The sequence below is a fragment of the Carassius carassius genome, chromosome 42, assembly GCF_963082965.1.
Source record: "Carassius carassius chromosome 42, fCarCar2.1, whole genome shotgun sequence".
In the NCBI taxonomy this organism is placed as follows: Eukaryota; Metazoa; Chordata; class Actinopteri; order Cypriniformes; family Cyprinidae; genus Carassius; species Carassius carassius.
In genome coordinates this window covers 17448232-17476003 of record NC_081796.1, presented here as the reverse complement: position 1 = coordinate 17476003, position 27772 = coordinate 17448232, and the positions used below count along the sequence as shown (strand labels likewise).

General features: G+C 37.7%; 2 protein-coding genes across 2 annotated transcripts; both read left to right on the top strand.

Annotated features, from left to right (window-relative positions):
- On the top strand, positions 1–25097 carry LOC132123920 (vascular endothelial growth factor receptor 1-like). The gene is made up of 19 exons (XM_059534604.1): positions 1–495; positions 3654–3750; positions 4727–4938; positions 6485–6609; positions 9825–9987; positions 10087–10223; positions 11736–11907; positions 12120–12237; positions 12374–12543; positions 12748–12895; positions 17372–17492; positions 18729–18837; positions 19474–19779; positions 22868–23014; positions 23116–23229; positions 24311–24417; positions 24503–24638; positions 24721–24825; positions 24946–25097. The coding sequence occupies exons 1-19, from the start codon at positions 438–440 to the stop codon at positions 25080–25082; spliced, it is 2682 nt and encodes an 893-aa protein (XP_059390587.1). The 5' UTR covers positions 1–437; the 3' UTR covers positions 25083–25097.
- Positions 25098–25578: 481 nt separating this feature from the next.
- On the top strand, positions 25579–27509 carry LOC132123919 (vascular endothelial growth factor receptor 2-like). The gene is made up of 5 exons (XM_059534603.1): positions 25579–25780; positions 26233–26347; positions 27091–27152; positions 27269–27391; positions 27474–27509. Exons 1-5 carry the CDS (start codon positions 25700–25702, stop codon positions 27507–27509), a joined length of 417 nt encoding a protein of 138 aa, XP_059390586.1. The 5' UTR covers positions 25579–25699.
- The last annotated feature ends 263 nt before the right edge of the window (positions 27510–27772 follow it).

Genomic DNA, 27772 nt, shown 5'->3' with positions numbered 1-27772 from the left:
AGGATTGCAAGGGTGGAATGACTTCAAACAGCGTTGGATTTACAGCAATAAGCTTGTTTATTTATGATATGATTGATGAAGTGGAGGAGAGACACAGGAGCGGTGCAGCACATCGGGCCCTTGTAGGGCACGTCAGTCGCCCGGGATGGGTGTGTCGATGAGCGTCACGGAAGCTCCGGTGGCAGTGGGAAATGAATAAATCCCAGCCCGCGGTCCTAATGGGCAAGAGTTTAACTGGAATTCATGCGTGGTCCTCCTATTTCAGTAGGAGGTTCATATACACCGGACAATACCGAGGTTGATTGTAGTTCATGTGAAAGCAGGGTTCGAGGAGTTTGGTGTTGTAAGGTGAATTGATTCTCTGGAGTATTGGATCTGCAGTCTTTCCTTCATAGGTGTTCATCTGCAGGCGAAGGACCTCAAGCAAGACCAAGAGAATGTTCGATATATTATTTGTGATGATATTTGGATTGTCAGGGCGTGTTCTGACTAAAGGTAAATTGTACTTTACTTTTATCATAGAATATCAGTTTTCATTCGAGTGAGTGTGGCTCAGTCCTAGCGCATCATGTACATTTCATTATGAGAAGACATCCATTAACTTTGGATGAACATATTAACTTATTCGCGGGGTTTTATTTATTTATTTATTGTGTATTTATGCCCAATTGGTTATAATGCGCACTGCAGAAACGCAAAATTTCGCGCTAAATGAACGTAAATTACGCGCTAAATCAGATATGCTACAATTTGTTTTTACAAGACTATGGCAAGCCTATTTAACATTTACATTGCTAATTTAAAACGAGCTATTATATATTTTATTATTATATTTATTATATATTTATTGTTAATATTGGCATATTCTTTTTATTACTAGAAATGACTCAAACTGTGCAACTAATAGACAATTATATAGATTAATCTATACAATTAATCACTCTGGTCTGATCGACTTCTCTGAAAAGAATGGCTAATAACTCCTATCCCCATAAAATTTGATTGGAAAAAATTTACACATTGTTACAGAACAAAATAAATAGCTTACTTTTACCTATTGTGATTAGGAATGCTATATGGAATGCTAGGAATGCTAATGATCTGGTAACATATTTAATGAAGTAGTAAAATTGAAAAGACTCCGAATAAGCTCTATTGGCCAAAATATTTATACACACAAGAAAATTATTTTGGTGACAGAAACAGTGCTCACAAATAAACAAATTTTAAAAAAAAAATCAAGGCGCCACAGATTATATTAATAAAATAAAAGTAATAAAAATATACAATAAAAATGTATATAACAATTTACTACAAAGAAAATAAGTTATGTGCATGATAGACAAAATGCGTAGGGTTACAGAGATACAATAATGTACAAATATAATTATTTATTAATAATAATACATATTAAGTACTATTATTAAAACATTAAAACTATTATTATTAGTTTTAATAAATAAATGCTAAATCGGCCTGCCATATCAGGACAAGTTGTTCTGAGTAGAGACCTCTCTGCTCTGACTTGACATCCGTCTTTAATGTTTGGCCCCAGTTGAATCAGAGAGTACGTTATTTCCTGAGCCTGATGACTGTGAAATGGAAGTTCTAATATAAATGACTTCGGGGTCATGACCACCGTGAGGCAGGAACCAGCGCTAATCAGGGTGTTATAGCTAAAACAGACCCAAGGGGAGGAAGCAGGGGCGAAGCGATGTTCTGTCCTCAGTGCCTGATGATTAGTGCTTTATTAGTGCTTTATTTTTTTCCACAGCATGGGGGGAAAAAAAACTTAATTTGATTAAAGGCCAAGCTTGTTTTAAGCATATTATGTGGGGAAAATGATTTGTAAAATTAATTAGGTTGCTGTATTTTAGAAAGAGTCATAAAAATTATATACAAACTAGGCTAAATGCACTAATAAAACAAGTCCACTGTTAAAAATTAACAAAACTAGGCAAATTTATGATTTAAAATTGTAATAAATGCATTCATGCAAATAATAGTTTAATTATAATTATAACTGCATTTTTAAATGCGCCGTTTTCGTTTAGTTCATTTGCAACACATTAAAGATTCATCGAGGAACCTCTTTATCAAAAAAGAGTTTCCTTGGCTAGTTCTTCAATTGACTTTCTTAGAGATCAATGTTAAGCACTAGTTCACAGACTGCTTCTGAAGGACTAAAGAATACAAATATCTTTGTAGAGCTTTAAAAAGTTACTTGGTCCTTATTTAGAATCGCACGTGACACAGACTGCGAATTTGTTGAATGTTTAATAGTTTCCCAGTGGGTGTAGTTTTACACAAAGCAGTCTTTACGCTATTGTATTTTTGTTTTCTATTTGGGATACCTTGACAAATGATAGACTGAAAAATTAACTATATAAGCGCAACATTACGCAAATGCGTAGCTGATTCAGTGAATTTTCTAACAAAACGTATTTTTAAAGCATGTGCAACAACACGCATTTCTTGTTTTTATGTTCAATATTTTTCCATTTAGCGCATGTTCACTGAAAATGTATTTCATATAGGCTACGTGCTTCGCTTTAAACTTTAACCTTATTTCCTGTGGTTCATTAGCGTTTATTCAGTTGACATCGGCAGGTTTTTATCCCGTCATTAGTGCCAGGCGCTCCTGAGAGTTTCTGAAACGGGACCTCAGCGCGTGTGGACCGGCTGATAACAAGCCTGTCTGGATCACATGCGGGACTTGCTGTGGGGAAAAGTGCTTGACTCCTGCTTTTTTCATTGGTCTAATCACAATACCTTTTTAAATGTATAGACGGTACATGGCCTGCGCATATAGTGTGAATAATGGAAAGTAAATGATGCTGTAAGCTTTTTAAAAGCAATAAACAATAGTGAGAGCGGTCTGCATTGTAGTCACGTCTGCATTGAGACGAGATGTTTACAATCATATTGAATTATGTGTCACCTTAACCCACAATTAAGTGTTTTTTCTAAGCAACAAAAATAGCTGAAAAACTGCTGTATGCAAACACTGTTTACTTGTGCTTATGTGATTCTGCATATTAAATAGGTTATTAATGTCACAGCATCGCGCGGATATGGTAAATTATTTTATAGGACTGTTATTCAGTACAAAATACCAAGTCATAACGTTCATTTAATGTTCCACTGTACGTGCTGTCTTATTGATCAGATAAATAAAATTAAATAGGCTATATGCATGTATTTATGTAGAATATAATAAGGTTTAAAAATATATATACATTTTAAAAAATCATTTAAAACTAGTGTCGCACTTGCTCAGAATCTGACTTTATATATATATATATATATATATATATATATATATTTTTTTTTTTTTTTTTTTTTTTTGATGATTTGTATTCAGTTAAACTATGTAATGTACAAACATTGACTTGTAAAATCCTCAAGTACATTTGAACAATACCCAGTTGACTTGAAAAAGCAGTGCTGTGCTCAGAGGCATCTAAAATATAACTCTATCAGTATAAGCAGGAACTGTGAGTCTGTTTCTATAGCTTTGGGCAGCATAGTCATATTTTATGTAAGTTGGACTATCACACTTATCACCTGAATGTGGTTAATTTCACTCTTTAAAGCTTCACAACTTATTATTCAGCAACTTCTAACATGTCTTTCTGCTTTCTGTCTTAAAGACACAGACACAAAAGGGAGGTTCAGTTCTCCAGTTTTGGATGTTACTGAAAAGCAGCTTATTATAGAGAGAAATCAGACACTTCAGCTAAACTGCAGGTGAGTGATGTGTCACACAATCTCACGGTTAAAGGAGGAGGAAGTGGTTAAAAGTTGATCATGAGGTTTTTGATGAGTCATATATGGCATAATGATTAACAGAGTTGATACAGATTTTGGTCAGGAGGAATGTAGAAATACTAAGTAAAAGTTTGTAGTGAGAGATTGTAAAATGCAAGCATAAAAGATGAGAATGAGCCATGCACAGTCAAGTCAAGTCCAGTTACCTTTATTTGTATAGCACTTCATACAATACAGATTGTGTCAAATCAGCTTTAAAGTGGCAAACAGGAAAATAGTTTGTCAATAATGTAAGAGGACAAGAACAAACAGTAATTTTTCAAGTTAAAGTCAGTTCATTGATGATTCAGTGATGTCATCAACCAGTTCAGCTCTCTTCCAGTAGTGTCTGTGCAATCAGTCAAGCGTCCCCAACTAAGCAAACCAAAGGCGACTGGCAAAGGAACCAAAACTCCATCGGTGACAGAAATGGAGAAAAACCTTGGGTCATGTCTAAAATCCTGATAGCACACTGAAAATATGAATCATTATTTGATTGAAACGTTGAATTAAAGAGAATGTTTTTTTTTGTTTTTATTATATGACAGAAATATTGAATATTGTGCACTATTTTAGGTCACTAAACAAAAATCTAATTTGACCATTAGCTCCTTTGTAAAAAAGTTCTTATAAACAAGAGTCTCTCAAATCATGCTGAAACATGATTATCATATTTTATAAAAACTTTTTCATGCACTTTGCATGATGCTGTTGTTAAAGCAAATCTAAATACCAAAAAACTAATTCCTAAGTCAACCATAAATCAAGTTAACTGATCTGACCTCACATTTTATGCTAGTAAAGCTTAAATGTCTTTAATGTGGTCTCAGACATTTGGACACCATTTCATGTCGATCATTGAAACAATGACATGATGATCTTAGACCATTAGGTATAAAGTTCCTTAATGTTTCAGAGGACGGTGGGAGCTCCAGTGGGTTTTGCCATCAGGCGTCCCGAAAGTGTACCACGGCATGCAGATAAAAGAGACTCGCTGCGGGAAGAAAAATAACCAATACTGCAGCCGCCTGATGCTCAGTCCTGCTTTAGCTCAACACACTGGCTCTTACCGCTGCAGGTACCGCCAAAAGCATCGCAAACAGGCCTCTGTGTACGTCTACATCACAGGTAAGATGCTTCAGGTGAACACTGGAACCTTTAAACCCTCTCTTTCTGGTGTTGTTGACAAATTGGGCACTTCCTTGAAATCATGTCTCCATCAGGTCTTCAACTATCATTTAATAGTTATATTATCAGGGTGGATAGGGTAATGGTAAATGCATGGTGCACAAGCTAAGCTATCAGGCTAATTGGGTACCTGTATTTTATGTAGTATTACCTAACTAAAGGCCTATTTAAACCAAGGACGAAAACTACAACCATAAACTACAACTATTCTATAACAATAACGACAAAGTGAAACAATGTTGTTGGAATCACTTTCAGAACTTTTTTTTCCCAGTTGATGAACAATAAAAACAATGGCAGCCAATCAGAATTCACTTGACTGTAAAGGGCTTGAGAATTTAAAGCGGAACATTAAAATGGAATGTAGATGTGGGCGCTGATAAAGTTATGTTGTAGTTAGCATTATAGTCATCGTTGTTGGTGTGAACGGGCCTTAAAACAGACATTAATGCTTATAACATATAACGTGATTTTGTAGGAATTGTAATCAAGCGCTATAGAGAATACCCATCCATAGCTAGGATCGCTTTAGGTCCTAACGGAGACCCGATTTCCATGGAGGACCCAATTTGTGAAGACACTGGAATCTGTTTAATAGCTTGGCCATCTCACTGACCATTTCTGTTGCTTAAGGCTAAACAGGAAGTCTCAGGAAGCAAATAATACCTAAACACCATTTTTCTCTCGAGGCAACACATCCGACTAAGTGAGCATCTGGCATGGTTTTGCACAGGCATTTTTTGTTTTTGCTCACACCATGGGCTGTCTTCTCTCAATTTTGACTAAATTTAAACTAGAACTTTCATTTATGTGCTACCTCGAGGGGACAGAAATAGCCCCAGCTGTTGAAAGGCTCAGCTCTTGGGCAGCCTTTCCCAGGGTACCCAGTCTTATCTATGTCCCTCAGCCCGGCTGTCCATATCCTGTGCTACTCTGGGGAGAGGGGGGGTGGACTTGGAGACAAGGGTAAAGGATGCGATGTCTCCTTGTGTATATTTGTTGGGATGCGTGTCTGTACATGGGAGTGGGCACCTTGAGGGCATGCCGGGGCAGAAGAGGCTCGGATCCTCCCTGGTCAGGCATTAAGGAAGGCTAAAAAGTGCCCCAGGTCATTAGGTCCAGCCCCGGTTAGCCAACAAGGCCCCTGAGGACCATCAATCGCTCTTGTGGCCATGTCCATTTAGCCTCACCCTTCGTCCTTTATACTGAATCAAAGCACGACAAGGAAGTATCCAGCAGTCCTTGGGGTACTTTTGTTAAAATGTTCAGATATTTTTTTCCGTTCCTTTAATAACACCAGAGCACCAAACAATGGGGCGAGCAACACCCAAAGCCTTTCATTGCCACAAGAATATTGCAACTGGGGCGAAAGTGCAACCAAGAAAGCAACAGAGAGAGAGAGAGAGAGTGTTTGATATTTGTTGCTTACTCTAAACTGTTTTTATGCAGTGTCTGTCTGCTCCTAACCTCAGCATTGGCGTTTCAGATAGCCAGCGGCCATTTGTAAAGGTGCAGTCAGAGATCCCAGATGTGGTGTACATGAAGGAGGGAGAGCCGTTGGTCTTCCCCTGCAGAGTCACAAACCCGGATGCCAAAGTCTCATTGGTCAAGGTGAGTGTCTCAACTGTGAGTCATCCAGTCAATTTCATACTGTACGACACATCAGCTTTCCCTCTGTCCAAGGAAAAATTATCTGTTTCTCAGCACTGAGCACAACATGTGAATATGCAGGATTGTAGACCAATCAAGCCAGTCGGCAGGGCCATTCAGAGAACTTTTAATTATTGTTAAATAATTTTTTGTTATCTTATAAATGCAGGCTTTTCATTTATCTCTCACCTATAAACATATAATGTGAAATAATCACAGCCATTCAGAAAATATTTGATGTTTAATATGCAGGATTGAGGACCAGAGAGATTTTGAAAGTTGGCTGGGCCATCCAGAGAACTAGCTTTATTAATTTGTGACTTGTTGCTTTACCATGCTTTGTCTGGTTGTTTTGGGACATACTCTAAGTATGAGCGTTTGTTTGAGTGTTCAGCAGAATTGTTTTTAATGTCTCTCTGTTATAAAAATATAAAAATGGTGAACTCTATTATGTTTCATTATACTCTGAAATTCCAAATTGAAAAAGCGCAGTTTAAATATCCAGATGATGCACTTAAATAATGGGAACAAACAAAGTATGAAATGACACTTCATGCACTCAAACTTTAATTACGTAGTGGATTGGAAGGAGCTTTCAGACAATGATTATGAATGACAAAATAACCTTATATAATTTAATATAATATACAGTTCAGTACAAAGTGCTTAAGTTCATAGTGTATAGTGTGTCATTTGTGATTATTTTAAAAAGCGTACACAGTTATTTTCATAACCTCTGGCTTGACTGATGTTCTTTACTTAGGCCTACATGTTTTAATGGTGTTAAAATCACTATATTACAAGAGCCTCTCCAAAGACTCTGCATTCTGTTCAATTCAGCTCGATTTGGCAGTTTAAAGAGAAGAATGTGCATTTATGTGTGCACGCAGTCTCTTCAGTAAATACAGTGTGTGCGCGCATACGCACTTGCTACAGTAAATGCATTGATGAAATGCAAATGAGTTTTAATGCTGTTGCTGCAGTGGATTAATGTTGCGTTTGTGTGATGTTAGAGCAAGTTGACGTGTGATGAATCGTTATTGCAAATAATAACAAAAAGATCGATCATTACTGTTAATTACTTCTGTACTCAGGTATTCGTGCCAATTGCTATTGTCTATGGCTTCCACTGCCATACACAAAGTGCATCCTCTCATTGCACTCATTCATAAATAAGTCACTCTCCCTGTCCTTATCACACAATCACACCAGGTTATAAGGGCAAGTATGCATCTCTTTGTGCCAGTTCGGATGTATGTGTGTTCGTGAGGGCATGTGGAGAGGATATACAGTAGTCTTTTTGGCTCAGCATGACATGGATCGTTTAAGCTGATGCTCAGAGTGAGTGGCGCCCACATCTTCCTTTTCTTGTTGGCACTGCACAAAGCAAAGGAGATGACGCTAAGACCACCTCACGCAGGCTGATGTCTTCCACAGCTGATGGCAAGGACAGTGATTTGTGGAACGAAGCTTTCCGGAACGAAGCTATCCGATGATTTAAAAGATGGCTTGCTGTGCATTTATGATATGATTAGATACACTACTACATCCCTGGAGACACAGGTCGAGTCTAAATATGATAACAAAAGTGTCGAGAGGGTTTAAAAAAAACTTAAGCATTTCAGGATGAATTTCAGATGAGAAGAGGAAACGGAAAAGAACAAGTTGACCAGTCCCCGTCGTGCTGCCTTTGGCTCCATGCAGACAGGATGGAAAGTGTTTTAGGATATGCTAGTGATATGACATCCCTATCCTCCCTTCTTGCTCAAAAAAGCACCACGTTTAATTTCTGTTTGCTCTGTTTATGTCCTGCCGACCCTGCAAACAGATATTCAAAAGGCAAACGTGCTATAAATACGAGCTCTCTCTATCCTTCTCAAATTTGGACTGTCACACACTGGTAGAGTGTTTTTTTCCTGAGAGGACTCTGCACTTGGCAGTGGATCTTTAATCTTGCACCTTACACTTAGGGAACAATACATAGGCTCTCACTGAAGCTGTGAAAGTAGCTGACCTGAGGGCCTAGCCGCGATGTCTATATCCTGTAGTAACAGGATGTGAGGAGATGGACTGGAGTCACGTTTCCACATCCTTGCTCTCCCCTCTTACACATTGAACATAGGGAGGGATGTTAATGAAAAGTTGGTTACCTAAGACTTGAAGACTTGGTGGGATTAGTTTTAGTTTTGGTAGTTTTAGAACTTCAGCTTAAACCCATTACATGTAGTGGCAAGGAGAATTGTTTTTAATCTAATATTTATATTTTGTTTTATTTTATTTCGGCATTATTTCAATTAAAGAAAACAATTGTTCATAGTTTAAATAACAACCTACTAGTCTAATTAAATAAATGAAAACACTGATTTGTTCAGTCCAGTGTTGATTGGTAGAGGTATTTCCTTGGTCTTCAAGTCATCATTTTTTGTGGTTGTCAAATTATGCAAAAAGTGTGAAAATATTATGTAATTGTGTGTATTTAGGATAGACTGACTGCTAGCTGTGAAATTACCCTTAGCAACCCAAAGGATTCGAGCATCTTTTTCCAAAATCATTTCCCCTGTATTTCCACCACAGAATGCTGTTACACAATGCATCATTTTAGATGTGGCGGAAATAACAGTGACAGTGTGGTGGAAATGTTCATGGTGCTTTAGAAAAATGACAGAATTGTTATGTTCACTGTTGATCATTGTTATTGGAAAATGTGTTTAAAAAGAGTTTAAGTCAACATGGACAAAAGTGTCCATACTTAGAAACACTCTCAAGTAAGGTGAAGGGCTTATCGAATGCCTTAACCTAATGCAGTAGTGCTTTCTAGAAACAAGGAGATTTGAGCTGCTCACACTGGGAGGAAAGCATTCACCTGATCCCCTGAGAAAGGGCAGGACACTTCCACAGTGTCACATCTAAGCCTGTAAACATTTCCTCCATTGAATATGGAGGTAAACAAAATCATAACACTGCTCTCCAAGAATCTCTGAAGGACGGTGCACTGTTGAACCCCTTACGAGTCCTTACGTGCGCTGGCCAAATGAGATTTAAACTGAAAGTGCAAGTTTGTTTTTAAAATGTGTCTTACAAAGTGAATCTCTATTGTAGGCTCCCTAAAAAAAATTCTTAATCTTGTGGTGTGACTGCTAATGTTTTTTTAATTTGCATTTTTCTTTCATTTTCAGTTTCCTTTCCACCCGATAGCTCCTGATTATAGAAACATCATCTGGAATAGCAGGCACGGTTTCACTATTCGTAGTCCCACATTCTTCTACATCGGGCTATTTTCCTGTGAAACTATTGTCAATGGAGTCAAATATAGCAACAGGTTCTTGACTCACAGGCCAGGTAAGCGCTAATGGTTTCTTTGATTAACTTACTGGTAAACCAAAAACTGGGGCCTAAATTTTAGTTTCAAAAATTGCAACCATTTCCTTCTTTTCGCAGTGAATAAAATCCTGGATGTGTATTTGAACAGCACGGGTTTGGTCCACATGTTACAGGGCCAGATGTTAGCACTGAACTGCACTGTTACAGCTGAGTGGAACGCCAGGGTGTCCATTAGCTGGACATACCCTCAAAAGGTGGGGTTTACACAGTATGCACATTTGATTTATGACCTGACATTTATAAAATCTTAATTCGGTTCCAGTAGAATGAGCTGGACAATGTTATTTTCAGATGAATTAACTCATCTTGATGCATAACTACTAAATGTATTAATTCCACAACAAACAACATTATAAAGAAGATCATGGATTAGCTTGTTTAGTATCTCTTGGAGAGCAAATGGAGACTTTTGCTTAAGTCTCCTTAAGTCTCCTGCATCACAGAGAAAAAGACAGCAATTAAATATTTGTCTCCTCTGGAGTTTCAGACCAAACTCTAGAATCACAAATTGTGCTCAGATTTGTTAAAATATCAAAGTCTGCCATCAAAACGATTCTATTAATATTTAATAGAAATGTAGTATGTGTATATATGTGACACTGGACAACAAAACCAGTTATAAGTGTAAATATTGCTAAATTGAGATCTGAAAGCTGAATACATAAACTTTCCATTGATGTATGGTTTATTAGGATCGGACAATATTTGACCGAGATACAACTATTTGAAAATCTGGAATCTGAGGGTGCAATTAAAATCAAAATATTGAGAAAATCACCTTTGAAGTTGTCCAAATGAATTCTTAGCAATGCATATTACAAATCAAAATTTATGTTTTAATATATGTATGGTAGGGAATTTACAAAATATCTTCATGGACCATGATCTTTACTAAATATCCTAATGAGTTTTCGCATAAAATAAAAATCTATAATTTTGACCCATACAATGTATATTTGGCTATTGCTACAAATATACCCCAGCGACTTATTAAGACTGGTTTTGTGATCCAAGGTCATATATATATATATGTATGTGTGTGTGTGTGTGTGTGTGCTCTTGTTTTTGTGACATATCAGGACACAACTCTGTATAATGACATGGGTATGACACAGGTATTACAAGGAGAGGGTGACTTATGAGGACATAACCCATGTCCCCATTTTTCAAAATGCTTATAAATCATACAGAATGAGTTTTTTTGAGAAAGTAAAAATGCACAAAGTTTCCTGTGAGGGTTAGGGTTAGGTATAGGTTTGGTGTAGGGCCATATAATATACAGTTTGTACAGTATAAAAACCATTACGCCTATGGGATGTCCCCACTTTTCACAAAAACAAACATTTGTGTGTGTGTGTAAATACATTTCTCAATATGTCTAATTTTCTTCTATTTTCAATTTTTATATTGCTGTGATACTTCAGAGGAACATCATAACTTACACCCTTTAGCCTCCTGAGCTATTAAACAGCAATCTCATTTTTCTTTTTGGCAACCAGAGTAATTTTAAATTACATCTTAATTACAGTGAAATTACTGTGCACTAAGGAGGCATTGTTTTACAGACATTCTGTTTCATAATTAAGTGTTTTAAATGGCCATTGAATGAACAGCTGTTCCTTTGAAAGCCATGTTGCTTATATTTTTCCTTTATGGACCAAAATGAGTGTTTGTGACACAATTTGCTCTGCTTGTTTACACTTCAGGCTAATGGATCTGCCAATATCATCAGACGCATATCAGGGAGCAGAACCAACATGCTGTTCTACAGTGTCCTCACCATCCCCAGCCTGAGCAAAGCAGACAGAGGACTTTACAAATGTCATGTAACAAGTGGTCCATCCAAGCGAGAAACAAATACCACAGTTATTGTCTATGGTGAGTTTTAGAATCAGTTTCCAATTTTGCTCTGAAATAATAGTACATTTCAGATTTATACAAACCAAAGTAAACTGCTGGAATGTTTATTTCCCCAACTTTTGTGCTTCTTTCCACCTCTAATGAACTCTAATTCACTATTTACAGCTTTTTATCTCTCAGTCACCCACACATGTGTTTCTGATTGTCTTTCTCTTGTGTGTTTTTTCCAGACCAGCCTTTCATTCGACTCAATCACAGAGATGGCCCTGTGGTTCAGGCTTCTGCAGGACAGAAATCTTTCCGTCTTACTCCAAAACTAAAGGCTTTCCCTGCACCTGAAGTCATCTGGTAAAATTTCCTGTGACTATATAGTTGAGGTGCTAAATAGATGTAATTTGTTTGCAAATGTTCATTAAAGTGAACAGAAACCTACAACCTACTGGCTAAATAGAAAAAAATCTCAGTAATCAAATCTGTTGCTTAGGTTAAAGGATGGGATGGTTGCCGCCGAGCAGTGCTCCCGTTACCATGTAGACAGATTCTCTCTGGTCATTCGGGATGTCGCTGAAGAGGATGCAGGAATCTACACCATCCTTACTGGCATCCAGCAGTATGGACTTTTCCAGAACCTCACACTCACATTGGTGGTAAATGGTGAGGCTTAGCATAAAGAGTTTTTATCTTATAATGCTATACAGTAGAACTGTTTTAAAACAAAACAAAAAAAATCCTTCATTCAAATTACATTTTTGAATTTAGATTTTTTTTTTTTGCTAAAATAATAATAATTATTATTATATGGGGACTAAAACATTGTGCCCTCATTGCTTTTTCTCTTTTGTCAAAATCTATTTACAGTGAAACCACAGATTGGAGAAAAGACAGTTTCCTCTCAGCAACCTGGGACTGTCCAGCGAGGCAGTAGACAAGCCCTGCATTGCACCTCTCACGGTGTCCCACCACCTAAAATCCAGTGGCTCTGGCATCCTTGCCCTCCGAAAGGCCTGTAAGTTCACTATCCACTCAGAAACACACAAATGTTTGCCAAATATGAAACAAGGCAGTGGTGAATGCACCTTGAAATGCTGATTAAATACATAACCTTACATAACATACATAAAACATTAGTTATAGCATAGACCCTGTTTTAGGAAGGTTATGGTCCCCTTGTTTCCTTTGGGCTTATGCAAGCTCTTTAAAATCTCAGTTTATTTCCCACTATCATCTTTTAAAAAGTGAAAGCATTACAAGCATTTTTAAAATTGAAAACATTTCCCCAATGACTGACTAATCGTGTCCTCGTTGCACTTTGGGGACGGAGGAAAAGGATACGGTGAAGAATACTGGGTTAGGGCCAAAAATTCAGTCACTTTTAATTAAGTATTTGATCCAGGTGAAAAAACACATGCAAGACAATGCAATTTTGCTAGGTTTGGATTTCCCACACTAGACTAAGTTAGATATCCTCTCCGTCATTGCGTAATGTCCTATTTCACACTGTACCTGGACACAGTGTGTTTGATGTGCTTTTTTTAGAATGAATGCACATATGAGTGGAGATATGTCTATATTTACAGACACACACACATACACATGTATGTATGTGTATGTGTGTGTGTGTTTGTGAATAGAGACCTGTTTTGTCTAATTCAGCATGTGTTCAGACAGGGTTTCCTCTTAGCCTGTAGAACAGATGCTTGAGAAGGCCTTTCATCTGTGTGTCTCTATTCATTTTTGTGTGGATGCAGACGCTCGGGTGTATGTGTCCGTATTTGTGTGAATGTGTGCCTTGTACAGTCACAGAACTGAATTTAACTCCCGAGTTGCTCCCGAGTGCAGAAAAAAGCACTTCAAAAGAAGCCAGTTTCGTGCTTACAAGCACGTTTTGTTCATTTCTAAATCAAACACTATGATTTAATGAACTTCCTGTGCAGAATGCTGGATGTTTATTATTGTGATTGCTCAGACGCATCCTGCCATGCCTTATTCAATGTCTGACACACCACATATCCACCGTTCTCATGAGAAAAAATTTAGCAAGCATTACTCAGAGGAGATCATCTCACAGAAACACCCTTCCACATACATTCCTGACTTACTCCCATATAGACACACACTGAGACTTTTTTAAAATGAAATCCACAAACGCTACAGTATGACACAGTACTTCCCCTTATTGTAGTGCCATCTTATATTTGGTAATATTTTCTTGGCCTATTTTTTGAGTGCTTCCTAAAAGAACTTGAAATGAAATATTACTGAAAAGTACATTGTCGTTGGTTGGAATAATGCAACAAAGTCCCTGTATCGGCCAGCTATCCTTCATGCAATCTTAAAGTGACAGTTGACCCAAAATTGCTAATTATTACAATCTTTAAAATAATGCATTTTGTGTTCTGCAGAAGAAAGTTAATCTTAGAGACAGGGTTTATTTTCAAATCACTGATACACTATTTTAATGTCTGTTAATATTTTGAATTACATTTCATTTACATATTTTAGTAGTTTAATTAGTTTAATTTGAAAGTTTTCGTTTTTTGCTGTATTTTCTGTTGTTTTTATTTATTCATTGTTTGTTTGTTTGTTTGTTTAATGTCTAAGTAGTCTCATTAAGTTTTAGTTATTTTGATGCTTCAGTTTAAACAAGACAAAAATGAGAAAAGTTGCCATGGAAACTAGTTAAAATATACTGAGTTTGTTATTTTGTATTTTATTTCAGTTCATGTTTTTTTAATTTCATTAAAAAAAAATTATGGTTTTAGCGAAAGTTAATAATAATAATTCTGCAAAGTAGTTTGGAACAACATTTATGGATGAAATATGGATGCTTTGGCATTCTATTAACAAATAAAAACAAAAATATTTATGCTTTCAGTTACCAAAATGTCTCTAGAACACTTATTTTAAAACATATTTCTTTGTTTAAATTCATTCTGGGAGAGTTTTTTAAAACTGAAATGGGTGCAAAAAATGCCTGCAGATTCTATCTGGGTCTGCTGAACTGATATAATTTATTTTATCATTTGCATATTGATTTTGCTGAGAAACTCGTCATTGCATCAATTAAAGTTCAAAAGGTATATATGATAAAAAATAAATGAAAGCACTATGTAAAGCTTGATCATTGAAAGGTATTGTATGTACAATCTGTTGAGAGGTCTTGACTGGCTGGACTAAGGCCCTTATTCTTTATAGCAGCCCGGCGCGGCTGGCCTGACGCTGTGGCGGAGGAGGCCCAGGGACAGTGGAGTTGTGGGCCGGGCCGGCCTGATCGCGGCTGGATGGGCTTGAGCTCAGCCATGGGAACAGCAGCACTCTTATCTCAACCAGGCAGGAGGCGCAGACGGGCTTCCTGTCCGAAAAATCAGAGCGCTTTTCCTCTCGTTGTTTGGCTTCCTCCCCGATGCGAGACAACTTCCCAGCAGCTTGATTGTCCCTCCATCTTCAAACGTGGCACAGTCCGCTTTCTCAGAAGCTTGATCTATTCTTGAGTCCCCAATCCCACACACACACCCTCCACCCCACTTTACTGATCCCCCACAATCCACCTCACCTGTCTTGCCACACTCACAAATAACCCTACAACTGCCAGTGGCCTTCCTTATCCAGCCACCCCAGAGACATCACTAAAAGCACGCCATCTCATGACGATCAAGAACAGCTGGGCTCACTCAGGAGTGGATGGAGAGGCTGATAACTCTGCACCCCTGGAACTACATTCTAATTTATTCCTCTTTTTTTGTTGTTGTTGTTCAGATACAGTTTTTTTCTGCTCTTCCTCTTTCTGAGCGTGATCCCCATCCATACACTGCCTGGTGCTGCTTTGCTTTTTGTGTTCTTGAGTGGTACTATAAAGGATGTATGAACCAAGCCTCCATCTCCAAAACCCAGACCATCATTTGTTTCTAACATCCATAAAAGCTGTGAGTTCAGATTGTACACAATGAAAATAACTTCTATCTACTATCTTGACATGAGCCAAGGATGGCAGAGAAAACCGAGGCTCGCTGTTTGGATTTCTTGTTTTTGTTTTTTGTTTTTCCAGACTGGACCTGGCCCAGAATGCCTGCTGTGTAGGAGTTCTGATGGACCGTAAATGAATGACAAGAGCTCTGTGTCATCCCATGTGTCATCTCATGTCAAACTCTTCCACTTCACAGTGATGCTGTGTATTACAGTTGCTTTATTTTGTGCTGAAAGTAAAGATCCTGCCTGTTTGTATGCAAGTGTTTATGTGTGTTGAGTGAGTATTTGTGTGTTTGTTTCTACTCTACGGGTCTCTCCCAATGTGATTCGTCCCTTTTTATACAGATTGTCTATGAGTAATATATGATTCTAATATTTAATAATTTTATACAACTAACTTACTTATGGTAAATCTCAGTAATTGCCAAATGTGTAAGAACGCTGATAAAAAATGTATTTTTAATATCTAATGTATGTGTTTATATTAAATGTATTTGTTTTTGCATTAAATTTGCTTGAAATTATTTGTACAACATGGTCTGTTTGGTTCTACAAAAAAAATGCATATGTGAAGTCCTAGCTGCTGGCAAAGATGTAGCTGAAATATTGGCAGACTATAATAAACTGTTTCTTGTTTGATGCTTTTCTAGACAATAAAACAGAGTAGATTTCATAATGACCCACTGAAGTCAGTTCGTAATACTGTACACAGGCACACCGGGTATGGATGAAGGTGTGAATGCAGAATGAGTGGGGATGTTTTTGGTAAAACATTTAAAGTTTCTGTCTCTCTCAGTGTGTGTGTGCCTGTGCCTGTGTGTGTGTGTGAGTGTGTGTGTGTGTGTGTGTGTGTGTGTGTGTGTGTGTGTGTGTGTGTGTGTGTGTGTACGACTGAGCGACTGTTCCCGGAGAGCCGTGGGAGAGTGCACTGTGCGTTTGAGAAGTGCTGTTGTCATGATCAGGGTGGGACATATGAGGACAGAAAACTCACTGTCCCAGCCAAATAGGAAGAGCAATCAGAGAGAGTCGTCAAAGCCAGGGAGGGGTAACAGGGCGGTGGGCACACAGTCACGGACAAATACCCATCAACATGGCCCATCAGAACCTTGCTCCAAAGATTAGAGACCTCAAAGAATTGGCATGGATAAGATCATGGGATAAATGCCTAAGGTAGTGTGCAAAATGGATGAGAGGTTGGAACTTCGGAAGCATGGGAGCACATCCAAGCCCCACACACTGCTAATTATGGAACACCCCAAAGAGTGTCACCGTATCCTGACACAGATGACACACACACACACACTGAAAATGAATTCCAAAGAAAAAATTCCATAAGATGACTATAGTAAAAGATGAATTCCCAAGAGACCAGTGATCGGAAGATTCCGGTCTTCCCCTTTTGGACCGCAGCTGCACCACACATCTGTCTTGTGACATCACTGAATAGACACTTGTGAACTGAGAGTGCTGTCATTCTCTCTTCCTCTTTCTCGTCCTCTGTCTCCCTCTCTATAAGATGCGAGAAACCTCCTCCTCCTTCCTGGACTGCAGTCCGCAAGAAGACAGAAGTCAAGTCCACCCACAATCCCATCCTGACCATCAGCCACAGACAGGAAGTGTTAGAAGGGAAGAATAAGGTGAGTGTTCGAGTAAGTGGACTGATCATAGGGGACAGATGAAATGAATACACAAGAGGGCACACAAGAACGCAAAAGTACTTCCCCGGGATTCACAGGAATGCATCTGCACGCAGTTCTGTGGAATTATGTGCTCCACCAAATGTTTTCAGATAACAGCAATCAAGTTCCGGTTCTAGTTCTTTATGTGGTTAAACAGGTATCCTTCCTCTCTGATTACTGCAACAACATTAAATTATTTATTACAAGAATACTCCATCTCCATCCCCATTCTTGTATCTGAATCGCAATCTTTGTTGTTGCTGGGACAACAATAACAAACATTAAAAGAGTATTAAAATAAGTTAAGTAATTAATCAAATAAAAAAAATCAGTCTCAGTGTCAGTTTGGTGAATATTAGAACCTCCTTCTATAAGAAACATGGAGGGAACAGAATCTAATGGCGAGCAATAATGCTGTCAAAATCAGTTTCCCCATCCCTGTGGAGAGGCACGTTGATGTGGTGGCTTAAATTTTGTGGATTCTATCCCATATGGAAATGGGTCTTAACCAGTATCCGTTTGCTAAATATTAAAACCTCATATCATAAAAGAGGGAAATAATCTGATGGCGAGCAATCCAGGAGTCAGAATCTGTTCCCCTGGCCCTGTGAAGAGAAATGTTGATTATATGCCATTTAAGGATGGATGTTAACTAATATCAGTTTGATAAATATTACAACCTCCTTCTATAAGAAACATGGGGGGAACAAAATCCAATGGGGAGGAATCAAGCTGTTAGAATTCTTTCCCTCAACCCCATGAGGAGACATATTGATGTAGTGGATTAAAGTTGATGATTCTATCCCATTTGCTAATGGATCTTAAACAGTATCAGTTTGGTAACTATTCAAACATCCTTGTATAAGAAACATGGAGGGAACAATTGAACCTATGTGGCAAAATCTTGGTCACTCCTAAACATACTCATCTGTGGCTAGAGGTAATGTGAAATGTTATTACCTCATATGAGTTTTGGGTTCTCAGAAAAAAAATACAATTTACCCAACATATCCCTGGATCAGCATCATTGGTCTTGGAACAACATTATTATTAGCCAAAACTGATTACGGGTTTGTGCATAGGACTTGAGTTAGGGGCTTGAATAACATTCTTATTCATTCACGTTTGTGATTGTCTAGCTGTGTTTGTGTGGATCTCTGCTTACATGCGAGAGTTTTTTTTTTTCTTCCACAGACTGTAGGAATTCTGACAGTTGGCGAAGCATTGATATCTGGCATATATCGCTGTGTTGCATCAAACTTAATGGGCAAAGATGAACTAGACATCCATTTCTATGTCACAGGTACTTTGTATATATAACTACATTTTAAAAGATGCTTAAATCTCAACCCCATATTTTACAATGTGCTCCATATCGTTTTCTCTCATACTCCCTCTCTCTCACTTCTTCCCATTCTCCTCTAATCCCGCCTTCCTTCGTATCCTTGTTTTCGAGGGTTTGCTTTCAAGCTGTGCTAATTTCGGCCGAAGTGGATGTAGCCCATCCTGGCTGTTGTCATAGCGACAGGGTGGAGGAGTGAACAGGAACCTGTGTCTCTTATCATTCTGCCTCCTCGTGCAGTGCATTATTTGGAGAACATTGGTGGTGTTCGGGAAAGATAAACATTATCTTCCATCAGGAAACCCTAGAGCGGTTTCCACAGGAAATTTCAAATAGCTAATGTAAATAGCGCGCCTTTACACTAACGTCTTATTGCTACTTGTACTGACAATGGCTATTCAACATTGTCATCAAAGCTTACAAAAAATGCTGCGTGGTCAGCACTCCAAACTGGTTTCTCTATGCTGTTTTTTTTTTTGTTTAACAGCCTCAAACAAAACTCTGTTGTTTCCATGAGGACTGCATGTATTCTGTCACTGTATCGAGGATTTATGCACAGGAAGTGGAAACTGAAACATTTTTTGTCCACCATCACAGATGTCAAAGGAGGCCTTATCGCATCTTTGGAGGAAGAACCCAGAGAGGGAGGGGACCTTCATCTGGTCTGTATAGCCAATAGGCACCTCTATTCAGACCTGTCATGGTATAGATTAATAAATCAATCCTCAACATCAGAGGGAGCTTCAGTTCTCACCGGGGTGCTCACAGAAGGGCAGTTCTCTCACACTCTGTACCTTCTGCTGAAGAATGTGACTGCACAGGATTCAGGAACATACCGCTGTTCCGCCACACACCTGCTTACAGGAGAACATACACACCTAGATACAGCAGTGGAGATCACAGGTGTGTCTTTAAGAGTCATTGTGTTCAACACACACACACACACATTCATGCTGTCCTTAAAGGGTTTGTTCATTCAAACATGAACATTCTGTCATTCATTTACTCACCCTTCTGTTGTTCCAGACCTGTATGACTTTCTTTGTTGCATGGAACACAATATGAATATTTAGCGAAAACCCTGGCTTCTCTTTTCCATAGAATTAAATATGGACAAACCCTAAAAAAAGTATAAAAAGTACCATATGTACAGTTGTGGCCAAAAGTTTAGAGAATTAAATAAATATTGGAAATTGGAAAAGTTGCTGCTTAAGTTTTTATAATAGCAATTTGCATATACTCAAGAATGTTATGAAGAGTGATAAGATGAATTGCATAGTCCTTCTTTGCCATGAAAATTAACTTAATCCCAAAAAAACCTTTCCACTGCATTTCATTGCTGTCATTAAAGGACCTGCTGAGATCATTTCAGTAATCGTCTTGTTAACTCAGGTGAGAATGTTGACGAGCACAAGGCTGGAGATCATTATGTCAGGCTGATTGGGTTAGAATGGCAGACTTGACATGTTAAAAGGAGGGTGATGCTTGAAATCATTGTTCTTCCATTGTTAACCATGGTGACCTGCAAAGAAACGCGTGCAGCCATCATTGCGTTGCATAAAAATGGCTTCACAGGCAAGGATATTGTGGCTACTAAGATTGCACCTAAATCAACAATTTATAGGATCATCAAGAACTTCAAGGAAAGAGGTTCAATTCTTGTAAAGAAGGCTTCAGGGAGTCCAAGAAAGTTCAGCAAGCGCCAGGATCGTCTCCTAAAGAGGATTCAGCTGTGGGATCGGAGTGCCACCAGTGCAGAGCTTGCTCAGGAATGGCAGCAGGCAGGTGTGAGCGCATCTGCACGCACAGTGAGGCGAAGACTTTTGGAAGATGGCCTGGTGTCAAGAAGGGCAGCAAAGAATCCACTTTTCTCCAAAAAAAAAACATCAGGGACAGATTGATCTTCTGCAGAAAGTATAGTGAATAGACTGCTGAGGACTGGGGCGAAGTCATATTCTCAGAGGAAGCCCCTTTCCGATTGTTTGGGGCATCTGGAAAAAGGCTTGTCCGGAGAAGAAAAGGTGAGCGCTACCATCAGTCCTGTGTCATGCCAACAGTAAAGCATCCTGACACCATTCATGTGTGGGGTTGCTTCTCATCCAAGGGAGTGGGCTCACTCACAATTCTGCCCAAAAACATAGCCATGAATAAAGAATGGTACCAAAACACCCTCCAACAGCAACTTCTTCCAACAATCCAACAACAGTTTGGTGAAGAACAATGCATTTTCCACCATGATGGAGCACTGTGCCATAAGGCAAAAGTGATAACTAAGTGGGTCGGGGACCAGAATGTTGAAATTTTGGGTCCATGGTCTGGAAACTCCCCAGATCTTAATCCCATTGAGAACTTGTGGTCAATCCTCAAGAGGCGGGTGGACAAACAAAAACCCACTAATTCTGACAAACTCCAAGAAGTGATTATGAAAGAATGGGTTGCTATCAGTCAGGATTTGGCCCAGAAGTTGATTGAGAGCATGCCCAGTCGAATTGCAGAGGTCCTGAAAAAGAAGGGCCAACACTGCAAATACTGACTCTTTGCATAAATGTCATGTAATTGTCGATAAAAGCCTTTGAAACGTATGAAGTGCTTGTAATTATATTTCAGTACATCACAGAAACAACTGAAACAAAGATCTAAAAGCAGTTCAGCAGCAAACTTTTTGAAAACTAATATTTATGTAATTTTCAAAACTTTTGGCCATGACTATATTATATGTATAGTCTATTTTTTCATGCACATACTTATATGCCATTTTTGGATGTGCAATAACAGCTTTGGCATCAGTGTTAGCCTACTCAGCATCAACAAAAGCATACCATTTCAAAAAGACAAACAAGCGAGTGATCTTTGCCACTTTGATGGGGTACTAAATAGGGTGTGAAACTCTTAAAATGTCATTGTTATAAATATTATTAAACAATAGTTTTATATTCTGAACATATATTGATGGTCATATATTATATTAATGTATCATCTGTACAACTGAATATGCGTAGAAATGCAAGCATATCAGAAAAACCAGTATACTGCAGGTCAGAACACAGAGACAACCACAGCAAGAAGCCATCAGATACTTACTTTAAGTCACATAAGGATGTGCATGCAGACACCCACACATTTAGAGACAAAGACGGAAAGAGAAACAAAAAGAGAGGGAGAAAGTCAGAGCAAAAGGGGTTCTTGGGAACTGGGTCCCAGAGCTTCCTGTAGCCCTTCTCTCCAAGGCTGTGTGAAGCATAACCTCTTTGTTGTGGGAACGAGATCTAGTCAGGAAGAAGAACACACAATGGCACTTCCCACTATGCCACATTTACAGGCTGCTTCACATGGCCAAAGAACAATCAGCCAATCAGCCACTGTCACAGAACGAGGAAAGGGACAATAATCAATTGTGTCCAGGATTAAAATATCTGAAGCAGGAGTAAGTCTTCTCTTTTTCTAGAGTTTATCTAATGGTTGTTCATATGAAGGACCCCTTGGTTTTTTAATAGGTTTTTTTATGCAAAGTGAGTTTATTCTACACTAATTAAGCTGTGATTCTTTTATATTAATCTACATAAATTTGACGCTTCATTGTAAAACTTTCAACAGCTTAAGCAATAGTAAGCGTCCTTGGCTGGCTAACCCGGAAATATCAGTTGAGTCCATGAAATGCTGAATGTGTCATTAAGACAAACAGAGGGATTTTTCTGAATGGCACAAATCCAATGGCTGCAATTCAAACATTCCAGGCCTCAATCTGAAATGAAAGAAATACAACTAGCGGTCTATTCACACTTCTATAACAATAACAAACCACGTCACCCGTAAATCACTCAGCTGCTTTATAAGACGGATGTGTACTGCTAAGTGCCTTATGTGACTGCTGTGATTTCCATCACTCTCCCTAGGGGTGTTTTTGATCTTTTTGATTAAACTGCTTCAGTGGACATGAAACGTCATGCGTAATGACCCCTGACTTGAGCCCTTTTTGTCTCACACTGTACAGTTCTGCAGGCACCGGTTCTGCTGCGAAATCTGAGCTATCACAATGTTAACGTTAGCAATTCAGTCACTCTTCGCTGCCCCGCTCGGGGAATTCCATACCCCCAGATCACATGGTATAAGGACCAAAGGAAGCTGCAGCAGGTGCCTGGTGAGACTAGCAAGTGTACTTTTTGATAAATTATTTGAAGTATCTGTATTTGAATATTGCATACATGTTTCATTTATTGACAGGAATTATGCTGTTTCCAGAGGAAGGGACTCTTCACATCGACCGAATTACAGTTGAAGACCAGGGACTTTATACCTGTGAGGCCACCAATGAAAGAGGGTCTGTGGAGAGCTCCGCCCACATTTGGGTTCAAAGTAAGCTACTGCTTTGTCCTTTGTCTCAAGACCTGAGAATACATTTTATTTTGTTCTATTATTATTTCAACTCTGTTATGTTTATGGCAAGTGTAAGTTAAATAATAATTAATTAATAAATAATTGTTATTCTTAAACAGGACAATATTAATTTAGCAGCTGGTAAACAATGAAAATCACCGTTAAATCACCATTTACTGAATATACACTGTATACTGTATAGACTGGGGTCAGTAAGATATTTTTATTATTATTTTATCCTGCAGCGATACATTTTATTAGATCAAAAGTGTCAGTAAATTGTTACAAAAAAATATTTTTCAAATAAACGCTGTTCTTTTGGACTCTGTATTCATCAAAGAATCCGGGGGGGGGGGCACCATTTCCACACAAAAACAATATTAAGCAGCACAACTGTGTTCAACATTGATAACAATAAGAAATGTCACTTGAGCAGCAAATCGGCATATTAGAATGAATTCTTATGGATCATGTGACTAGAGTTATGGCTTCTGAAAATAAATTATATTTAAAAATACATTAAAATAAAAACAGTTACTTTAAAATTGTAATAATATTTCACAATAATGCAATTTTTACTTTATTAAAAAAAATAATAATTATAATGATAATGCAGCCCACGTGCATTGGACCCCAGACTTTTAAACTTTTAATGCATGCATGAATATTCGTTTTACATAGATTCGTGTTGGTATTAGTTTTCGTTTTCTTTCTCTCCAATCTTTTTTTTTGACAATAAAACTTGTATGTCGGATGCTTCTAAAAACGTTGCTGAGAGGAGACGTTCACGCTGTTCTCATCCGATAGGTCAGGAAGGAAACTGTCTCCCATGTCTATTTCCCACAGATGGCCTTGGCTTTTCAACCCTTTAACTGTTTACCTATAGGTTCATTTGTTTAGCTGTTTCTATAGAGGCTAATGCATTACTCATGACCTATAAGGAGTTGCCATGCTCATGGGGACAAATGTGATCCGGGATATGTCCCACTGATCCCTGTCTTTTTATTTCTGTCTTTAAAGACACATATTATGTGACAACACTTATTTATTTATCCCATAGGTTCACCTGAGTCCCTTTTTCTGGAGATCCCAACTCTAGCATGTACGTGTGTGGTGGCCACGCTCTTCTGGCTGCTTCTCACACTGCTGATTCACAAACTCAAACAGGTGAGAGCAAATCACCACGCATGAAGACCAATAGAATACTACAGTACCATGTAATATATATCTGTATTATGTGTGTCATTCTCAGCCAAACTCCACTAGTGGCAAAGCAGAGTACCTGCCAATCATCCTGCATCCAGGGGAGGAGCCTCTCGTTGAGCACTGTGACAGGTTACAGTATGATCCTGCCCAATGGGAGTTTCCACGTGACCGCCTTAAACTAGGTCAATTGTGTATGTGCTTTATAAGTTGTATTGATTCTGTTATTTGATATACTGATATGTTCTATATTGTCCTGTTATCCAGAAAAGCCCCTTGGGCGAGGGGCATTTGGGCGAGTAATGCAGTCCTCAGCTTTCGGCATTTGCAGTTCAGCCAGCTGCACCACAGTGGCTGTCAAAATGCTTAAAGGTATGTTTTTAAACATTAAAACTGCTCAAGGACCTTAAAATTACCTATGTGTAATAACAAGCCTATTAAGCAAATTTACGTCACTTAGTGTCTGGAGTTATGTCTATCTTGTTCCTGCAGATGGCGCTACGCCCAGTGAACACAAGGCTCTGATGACAGAACTGAAGATCCTCAATCATATTGGTCATCACCTCAATGTGGTCAATCTTCTTGGTGCATGTACCAAAACAGGTCTGCATGTCATAATTTCTCTGTAAACCCTCAATGTTTGGTTTTACTGTATGCCGACTATAAAAGTGATATTTAAAACCTATTTAATATGTAGACTACCATTCATAATTTTGTGGTTAGCATGTTGTTGTTTTTTTGTTTTTTGTTTTTTGTTTTTTTAGGAAATGAATGCTTTTTATTCAGCAAGGATACATCAAATTGATCAAAAGTGACAGTAAAAACATTTATAATGTTACAAAAGGTTTATATTTTTTAAATGCTATTTCCTTACCTTTCTATTCATCACAAAATCCTAAAAAAAAAATGATTACTGTTTCCATAATTTTTTTTTTTATTATTAAGCAGCACAGTTTTTTCAACAATGATGATAATAAGAAATATTTCTGAATGTTATAATTATTTCTGAAAGACCATGTGACGTGGGAGACTGGAGTAATGATTATGAAAACATTTAATAATATTAAAATAGAAAACAGCTGTAACTTGTAATATTATTTTACAATATTTTTACTGTATTTTTGCTTAAATAGCATAAGATAATTCTTTTAAAAATAGAAGAAAAAAAATCTAAACTTTTGAACAACATATAGGGTGTTGTTCTGTATGTTTTAAGTTTGTATGATTTTTTTTTTCAGGGCCTCTGATGGTCATAGTTGAATACTGTGAGTTTGGCAACCTGTCTGCGTACCTTCAGAGCAAACGAGAGGTGTTCCTGTTGAATAGGGTTAGTCTATCTAGCCATCTATCTAGTTAAATTTCACTTCAACAGTTTCATTTCATTTATTTTTCTATAGTCAGTCATCAACTATATCTAAAAGACAGTCTGTTATTAGTTTTGCAGAATGTCATAGTATTTTAAGCAGGGAACTGTGGGTTTGTGGACTCTATATATGTCTGATGTCAAGTTTATAGACTTCTCTTATTTCCTGTGTGACCATTTCTAAAGCTGCTTACATCCTTGAATGACCTCTACAAAAGCTTCATACAAAGAGCATTGTGTTTCTGTGATAGTCATTGAGTGCTGATCCAAGATCAGTGGGGCATAGTGCTAATGTATGAGATACATATGGAGACCTTTTGTTTAACACACAGTGATATGTTGATCTGTTCATTATCCACTAGATGTGTTCCCACTGAATGGCTGTTCATTTCATGTGTTGTGTGTGTCTGCCTCAGGTGAACACAGAAGAGGAGGGATATAAAGGACGATTGGCCAGTGTGTCCAGCAGCCAGAGCAATGCCAGTTCAGGGTTTAGTGAAGAGAAAGGAGAGATCCCAGAGGAGGACAGTGGTGAGCTTACATCACATGCATGATGTCATTTCATTTATTAATATGCAATGAACCATAAAACTTGTAGAACAGTATGACAATCTCTAACTAGGATAATAATGATTTATTTAGAAGCAAAAATACATGAAGGGGTTAGTCTACATATATATATATATTTTTTTTTTCTTCTTTTTTATTGGGGGTGGAGGGCAGCAAATCAAATCAGCATGTAGAATGAATTCTGAAGGATCACGTGACACTGAAGTAATGCTGCTGAAAATTCATCTTTGCCAAACCCAGAAAACAAATTACATTTTATAATAAAATTTAATTAGAAACCCGGAAAACAAATTACATTTTATAATAAAATTTAATTAGAAAATTTTTAAATTGTAAAATTGTAAAAGTACTTTGCAATATACTGTTTTGTTATTGTATTTTTTATCAAATAAATGCAGAAATAATTCTTTCAGAAACATTAAAACATTTTAACACCCATAAACCTTTGAACGCTAGTACCACTATCCTGACGTTCCAAACCTGTATGACTTTCTTTCTTCCACGGATCCAAAATATTCTTCAGGATACTGCACAAAAATTCACCTTTTGTGTTACACAGAAGAAATAAAGTCAGATTTGACATGAGAGTAAACTATGAATTGTTATTTTTAAAACAAATCTATTTGGATCCTAATACTAAAATTAGACATGTTTGTGTCAGTTCATTAAAGAGAGACTAAAGTCTCACTGTTTGTCTTCTGCAGGTTCTCTTCCCGAATCCAACAACCCTCTGCTGCTTGAAGACCTGATTTCTTACAGCTTTCAGGTAGCCAGAGGCATGGAGTTTCTCGCCTCTCACAAGGTAAAGTATCTCCCTGTCTGCATCAAGGTATATTAACTTGGTTGAATCAAAAAGTTTAGTTTTTTTTTTCATGTTTTCAGTGCATTCATCGTGACCTTGCTGCCAGAAACATCCTGTTGTCCAACAACAATGTGGTGAAGATGTGTGATTTTGGCTTGGCCCGAGACGTATACAAAGACCCAGACTATGTGCGCAAGGGAGATGTAAGTGTTCTTCCATCAATAAATTAAAGGTAATGGTCATCAATATAAAGAATGTGTGTAATGAATGTGTTTTGCAATGAAGGCACGGTTGTCAAATGACATGAAATGCAATATGTAAAATTCAAAATATATTAAAAAAATACACTTGTTAATATTTTAACTTCGTTTTATTAAAATAAATATAGAATTTTAATTAAATATACAAATAAAGTAAATATTAAATAATTGAAACTTCAAATAAATTATTAAATAAAACGGAAATATCAAAATACAATTAAATTTGATATGTATTTTAGCTCTGGGAAAATTAAAACCATTAGCACTTTTGAGGATCTACACAAAGAAATCCCTGATGTAATTGTTTCAGAATATAGTTGAATC